General features: G+C 45.7%; 1 protein-coding gene across 2 annotated transcripts in view; it reads left to right on the top strand.

Moving 5' to 3' along the window:
* The first annotated feature begins 6,279 nt into the window (after nt 1-6,279).
* LOC117772621 (bromodomain-containing protein 4A-like) overlaps nt 6,280-7,927 on the top strand; it is a 36,644-nt gene continuing 34,996 nt past the window's right edge. For both annotated transcript variants that reach the window (XM_034603892.1, XM_034603891.1), the window contains exon 1: nt 6,280-6,400. In XM_034603892.1, coding sequence (XP_034459783.1) covers nt 6,352-6,400 — 49 coding nt within the window. In that variant the 5' untranslated portion in view covers nt 6,280-6,351. The remainder of the gene's footprint in view (nt 6,401-7,927) is intronic.

Genomic DNA, 7,927 nt, shown 5'->3' with positions numbered 1-7,927 from the left:
AGGATGAAAGCATTTCATCCATCCCATCGATTGCTCCCCCTACCATGTGAGTGCCGCATCATGTTTTCACTGAAGTGTTTGCCTGAAATCTCGAGCACAGGAGAGAACAGCCAGTTGCAGAGTCCTTGCAGCAGCCTGGCTTTTCCCATAAACCGCAATGAAGTGCACATTAGTGCCAGTCTGTGGAATCTGCATCCCGTTAAAGCAGCGTGGAGGCCATACCTACCAGTGGAATTGTCCTGACTAACTGGGAGTCATTATATCTACCACATACTGATTGACTTTCCATGTATTTCGTGCACATGGACACGTGGGGGTCGCAAAGCTTCGGCTTTCTTTGAAAATCGCCAGCTGAGAAATGACGTTTTCTCTGTGAGCAGCGACAAATTCGAAACAATTCCGGTATGTGATGTCATCTAACAGCCTCAGACTGATTCAGCAACAGTGAAGAACGTGTGGATTGTGTTGGCAGGGAGCATGTGCTCAGTTTTTATTTCCTTCTCACTCACACAGAGTTGAATCGTACGAGGTTCTGTTACTTATGATCCAACGAATGTTTGTTCTGATCCAAGAACATCATCCAAAGTCCTCATTCGTTTTTTCCTTTTCTTTATTTCGAGTTGATTTTCTAGTTTGGAAAGACGACAACACGACTCGCATCAGGGCTGTGGAATTTCACTTCTCCGTCACGTGTCAGACAAACAGCTCAAATCTGTTGTGTGTGTCATTATGAACAAATTTAATCTGGTTCTAATTGGGAAATTTATAGAGTTACCGTCATTGCTAAAGCACATCAAGTCATCTCCCGGCAAACGGGGGCTTAGACGAGAACTGCTGTGATATTTGTTTTATCTAATCAGTTTCCGTATTGACTTTATCTTTTTCTGTTTCCACTAATCAGTCCGTTGATTTGTTTTCCACATTTGGGCTGAAATCACACCGACACGATTTAGCTCTAATCACGACTGAGTAAAACTATTGTCTACCGAGCAAATCAAATGTCTTTTACAAGATAGTAATGGTTACTCTACATGTTTGTCAGCTAATGGAGGAACGAGCCCCACTCGCTGTTTCCTTTAGGAGAGCAATATGTCCTCTGAAAGACCTCCTGCACTATTTTCGAATCTGCATTGAAATAAGCTTCTTAGCACAGAACTGATAATTTGAATTCTATAAATATAAATGGGGTGAAGTGAGGGTTCCTCTCGTACAACATCATTAATATGTTAGATTACAGTCGGGCCTGCGAATCATTCCAGGAAATATGCTGCAGTTCATTTCTTTCGCTGCCTCCAGAGTCTTTATGACTTGTTGTGCGGAGTCTATTTTTGCTCCTGTATTGAGAGATGAGACATCCGTTTGGTTTGGAATTCAGGAAACACACCAACTCTGCACCTTTTACGCTCATGTCACTGATTTTCCAACTTCGAGAAGTCTCCGCCGACGGGTCTCACCACGTCGGGGGACATGTTTGCTCACCTCCGTCTCGGCTCCGAGCTGCAGAGGACAGACGAGATGGTTATCTGCGAGATGGTCATCTCTTGAGTGGCTTCCCAAGGAGCTTAGTCTGTTTTGTGTCTTTTCCCCCCCGAAAGGAAGGAAGAAGTCGTGTCCGGCCGTGCAAACGTCAATCGTACAAGTGGATTTCATTTTGTGTGAGATTCTTTTCTTTCCCAACATCATACCACATTAAATATACTTTATAATACTGCAGAAAAAGAACAACAGTAGTTGACAGGTTGAGAAAATTAAAAGTCTTACAGGCGGACTGATGCTATTTTGAGTGAGGGTGGCACATTCCTCTGACAAGGCCCAATAGTCCCCTGAAATTCAATCAAGCTGAACCAAATTTCACACCCACATCAACGAAAATGTTGAAAAACACTTTATCTCACAATGTAATATATATATATATATATTAAAAGAACTCATTAAAATGTTGATGCAGATCCAGATCAGGGGGCGGATACAGGAAAATATATTCACCAAAATTGAATGGTTTCTTCTTTTTTTTGGCCCATGTTGCATTGTTTGTGTGCTTATGAAACCACATTTATATCCACAAGATCTTTTATTTTGATCTGCACCACATTCCCCACACTCCACACACAAATATCCCAGATTCTTCTCTCACCACGATCCATTTATTATTCTCTGAGAAACAAAGGAACATGTTTAAAACAACTTATTCCTGGATGCCCCCCCCCTGACCCGGAGCCACACCAAGCTTTGTGCTAATCCGTCCAATAATCTTGCTTATACACAAACATACAAATAACCTCCTTGACGGTGGCAATTGAATATAAATTCCTAAAATAAAAAACCTATTTCACCTCTGGCTACAGTTATTCTCCTGATACACTGAACCTAAAGTACCGAACCCAGCAGAGAGATTCTCAGACAGCTGAAATATAATGGACACTGAGAGTTCACCGAGGCGACTGTCACCAGCCTGTGATTGAGCCTGCGAGCGTATCGAGCGATGTGCGTGCACGTGATCAATCACAACATTTAGGTGATTTCTAATTAGGATTTGGACAATGATTCTGAGTGATGAGCTCCATGACTTTATGTGTCTGCGTGAGACGACAATAACCCCCGTCAACAATTCATTTAACGGAGTTCTAAAGAGCATCAGCGTAATGTCAGGTGTGTGATTAAGCTTCCTTCATCCCCAGATGTTATTAGAACATAATCTTCACGGGGGGAGATTCTGATTCTTAATTTGACATCCAGATGAAATATCGTCATTGCTCAGATTTGCACACGCAGTCATTTCCCTTCGAGTTGCAGATGAGTTTTTGAGGTTTCTAATTTTTGCTCGGCTCTCTTCATCACTTCAGGGGTGAACCCCCGTCCTCACGGTGGCCTTATGAGCAGCAGAATTTATGGCACATAAAACTGAAAATGTCAGAGGGAGGATTCATACCTCATAGACCAAACCTGCAGATTATGTCGACGTCCTCGCACCTTTAAAGGGAAGCAGATGACTTTATGTTCACTGGTGACACATGAAGGTGTGAAGTACAAGTAGCCTCATCTGCTGTAGGTGTTATAAGTGTCTGGTTAACAATCTGATAAAAAGGGTGAATTCAAAATGCAAAGAGCGGAAAACAAACAAATAATAACGTCATCAAATGTTCAGCGTGAGCAGCTGAGGACAGATCCCTGAGACGGAATGAAAATGTCAGACAGGAGCGAAAACAAATGAATATTGAAGGGTGGATTCATACTCCCTGCTCTGAGATCCCGAGGTCTGCCAGCGTGCACGCAGGAATCAATGGGTAATTTTCCAGTGAGAACACAAACAGTCCCGTGCAGGAATATAAATATATTGTATTTCACATCTAACTCTCAATCCCACAGAGGTTAAGTGAATGCATTTGAGTGTGCACGGTGTTTGAGATGACACGCGTGCTTAGCAGCAGAGGCAGGAAGAAGGGGGGGGGGGGGGGGGCCGGGCCTTTGGGGATGGGATTTTCAGGTTTACTAGGCCAAGTGTTGATAAATTGAAAACCCGCTCTCGAAAGTGACTGGGTCCGTTACTCTGTCAGCTTTTAACCAGGCAAAAGAAAATTACAGCTGTGACCTCATGGCGCTCGGCAAGAGGGAGACGAGTAATTTTGCTTACTCGGAGAGGAAGGTAGGGGAGGTGGAGACGAGGTGCAGAGACGAGGCTACGGATCTGTATAAGCGCGGCGGCTCCTCCAGTTCAGAGCCGGGAGCAGCCAATAAATTAACATTCAACACATAGAGGAGTTCAGCGAGGGCATGGAAAGGGCTGGAGGGCCTGCTAAAGCAGACTGGGAGCTCCATCACCAACACTGCTTGGCCAGCTCTTTTTCTCCGGAGCCGGAGCCAGTGTACAGATTAGTGGTGATGCATGGCAAAGGAAAGTGCAGCAGCGTTTCTCTGCACTTCACACAGCCCGACAGTCGACTGTATGTGACGCTGCTGTATGTTTATATGTATATTTTTCTAATTAAAGTGCCGGCGTGAACAAGCTAATGGGCGGAATGGCTTTTAAAATAAGCTATTACATCTTGACAGCAGCTACCGGCTTCCTGAAGTTAATAAATGAGTGCAATTCACTTCCTGGAGGGATGTTGCGGTTTATTCCCCCATTAGGAGGCAGTGGTCCACCCATTCCAATCATTCTTTAATTAGAACTGTTGTTATGTAGCCTGTCACAGGAGGTAATACCTCATGACAGCATCGGCATCAGCCTGGCAGCCTGCAATCTCATATTCACTGACAGGGGCTTTGGTGCATGCTCGTCGCCGCGTCCTCTTCCCCGCCGGACTCAGCGGTGCGCCAGACACTTCCTGCTGATGCGTGCGTGGTTACACGGAGATCTGCGGCTCTCGGCTTAGGCTCGGGAAAACATCTTCTAAAAACGAACCAAGACAAGAAAAGGGTATTTTGTTGTTTTTCCTCGGGGCTCAGGTGTGTTTCCTGGAGGCCCCAGCAGGTCCAGTAGAGTTAGCTTCATAATGGGCTTGGTTTCATCTTAATAAACACATCCCATGTGTTAGCAATTTGTGTTTAATGAAGTGCTGCTCTCTGTGGAGTGATGTAGACCAGTCACACACACACAAACACACACACACACACACTCACAAAACAATCCCCCCCTTCCCCCCCGTGCATCGCCTGCAGCCCCTATCTCCACTTTGACACATCAGGTCTGAGAGGTGGTGGAGAAACAGGCCATCAGTGTGAATCCAGGTGAAATAGGATGCAGACCTCCCCAGAGGTTTAAACTACTGCGGGAAAAAGGATGACATCAGGAACCCCGGCTCCCACAGGAGGAGACAGCTCTGGAAACATTGAACTTTAACGAGATTACCAACTCCAGCAGGGGTGGGAGAGGGAAACGTAACAGCCTGTGCTGCCCGGAGTTGGCACTGAGAAATACAAATTCATGAACTACATTAAATTACATTTCTTTTCCTCTTTATTGGGTCCTACAGCTTTTACCCGATGTGGAAAAATTGTTTAAAAATCCCCTCCAGATAAATTAGCAGCAGCCCGGACATTTACATCCACATACAAGTGTACAAGTCATGAATAGAGAGATGACACCTTCACTGTTTCCCTGTGCTGCTCGACTGGCAACACGTGCAAGCGGTGGAAGGAAACCAGTCACTGTGGTATTAGAACAGGTGGCCGTCTCAGACTGGCACTGGTGGCGTGGAGCTGGCGAGGGTTAGGAGCCAGACTCTCAATCTGTCCACTTGAAAACTCCCCAGTTTTGCTGGAAAGTATTGTGGCCCCTGTGGAGGATAAAGCAATTACAATTTCTGATGGGAGAGAGCGAGAGCGCCAGGAGCCGCATTCATTCTTGGACGACGATCAGACGTGCGACTGGAACATTTCTACAAAGCAGCGCTGCACAAATATCATCTTAATACCATCACTGTGCAGCCTTATAGTTCCTCTAAACACTTGCTGTCTCTTGTCAGATTGCCACGGTTTGACTGTACATTTAAAGACGTCATAAAAGCCGTGAATTCCTCGTGCCAGAGCTTGATGAACCACACCAGGCCTCAGCAGGTACATGGCAGAAATCTGCAGAACAAAAACCTGTTCCCAGTTAAATCCTGCGTAGCCGCACACTCTGTGACAGATTGGATTTGGAGTGGGCAACGTCCAGCTCCAGCTGGAGATATCTCACCCTTTGGCCTCTCACCTGAACCCTTCCTGTTCTGGTATGTGTGACTAACGTGCTCTATGGGAGACTGGTAACCCTAGAGCCCACATGTTTTGGCTATCGAGTGCAGCTGACGCTCCAGATTACACTGTTCTCTCACATTTGGACGGTCCATTTGCCGAATCGCTCTGCCGCTCCGCATGCACTTCACATTTACTCAAAAAGGAGCCGCAGCTTCGGCTGATCAGCCTCTTTTGCACCATGAAAATGTTGCCAGATCTTCTCTAAATAGCATTCGCCGCGTGCTGGGACCATGCATAAAACTCTGGTTGGTTCTGCCTGAGGAATAAGTGAGAAATAATCACATTCAAAGCAGCAATTCTCTGTGTCCCCTGAATCCCCTGAGACCTGTGGCTGGCTGCACGTCTGCACTGCATCAAACAGAGCAACCTGCCGGGCTGGAGTCGCACTGAGCCAATGATGCCATCTTGACGGATTGTCAGGGAAATTTGATTCTCCGTGGGCTTCCAGCTGACGTAAAAGTAATGCCGCAAAGCCTATCAAAGCTGCAGGAGGACTGTGCGCGGGCCTGTGACTGTAGCCTGTGTTTGGATGTACTGTGCAGCAGAGAAAAACAACAACAACAGCTCATATATTCGGCGCAGCTCAATGAACACTGGGGAGTAGATGTGACAGGAATGAAGGTTGCCGCCACCTCAGACGGAGCTGCAGCCACAAACAGCCAAGGTCAAGTCTGTCAGCTCAGATGTGCCACAGTGGTGAACTGACAGCAGAGAGAGAGCCAGTGCGCGGAGGGGTGCTTTACACTTATTGAAAATCAATAGCAATCTTTCAGTGGCAGCTACAAGACATATTTGAACAGCAGCTTTTACTCAGTAGAGCTGGGTCACATTTTCATGCAGGTTTTCCACTTGTGAAAAAATCAAAGGGGGGGTGAGAGGTTAATTGATTTTATACTTTACAGGTATATTCTGCAGGGTTCTTGTCCTTCTTGATTTTGGCGACATCTCAATGGAAGGAGGTCGTGTTTTGCTTTAATTGTTGTTCCTGTAGCAAATTCCAGACGACGCTCTCTGCAGCTTTTCACCGCACTTTACTTTCCACTCAGTCGTGTAAACGCTATTCAGATCCTCTGCCCGAGCTCTGCAACAAATTGCGGTGGAGCAGAAAGTGCATAATTTCCTCCATCTTTCCCAGACAAGAACGTTGTAGAAATACTTGAATAAAAGCGGGGCATTACATTATATGAAAGTCGTGGTCTACTGCTTCACCCACTTAGTATGTTCCTCTCTTTAATGTGCAGTGAGTTGAGAGACAGTTTCTGCTCCTTTGGTGTTGCTGTCGCTACTGGCACTGTCGTATTCTGCAGAGAACTTCCTGCGTACGGGAGCTCAGCCCCCGTGCCGGTTACTGTTGGCAATCCACTCTCTTTATTCTACACCAAGGACAAAGCCCTCTTCGTGTAGCACTGCCCATTGTGTGCAGTGTGGTGGGGATTTCCAAGCGATTTACTCTCACAGGAGTAAGTCATGGGCGTCGGGGAAAAAAAACTAGCACGCGGAGCGCAACCGAAGGTTATACATAAATATTTGGAAGTGACTCGTTTGTTTGCCGCGCTCGCCAGATCATCACATTTCTCCTCGACTCGCGCGGCGTGTGACTTGAACTATAACCTCCGGGTTTATTAATGTCGTTAACAATCCAACGAAGTGTTAGAAACCGCAGCTTTGTTTCTCCAAATAGAATTGACCTTTGTTGTCTTGTTACTTTTCCAAATTCCCAGCAATTCATGCCCTTTGAAACACACTCCCTGTAGTAATTGAGTCATTTAGCCACCAGTTATCTGGTGCAATGATAAACTATCTGAGCTGCACTAATTGAATTTGAAGGTGTGTTGTTGGCTGCACATACAGCGGAGGGGCTTGGCTTCTGTACAGAGTAGCTCTCGCTTTTGTGATAAAAACGATCCCAGCTCAGCATTATTGTGCAGTGAGAGAGTAATGGTGCGTGTTCGCTAATCATTCAGTTTCACCTTCCACAACATTCACCGCCGTATCCGCACCGACAGGAAGGAGCCGCGAAAAGAGTCTCATCACATTTCAAAACGTACGACTATCAGAGCCGCATAAATGGTGAATACAATCAAAGATTTATTAGAATAAAGTCTTAATATTATGAGACAAAGGTTGAAGATTTACAAAAATAATGATATTAGCTTTGATATTACAATCTTTAATCAAAGACTCTGGATTC

This window comes from Hippoglossus hippoglossus, chromosome 13 (genome assembly GCF_009819705.1).
Source record: "Hippoglossus hippoglossus isolate fHipHip1 chromosome 13, fHipHip1.pri, whole genome shotgun sequence".
In the NCBI taxonomy this organism is placed as follows: domain Eukaryota; kingdom Metazoa; phylum Chordata; class Actinopteri; order Pleuronectiformes; family Pleuronectidae; genus Hippoglossus; species Hippoglossus hippoglossus.
This window is presented reverse-complemented; position numbering and strand designations above follow the sequence as displayed.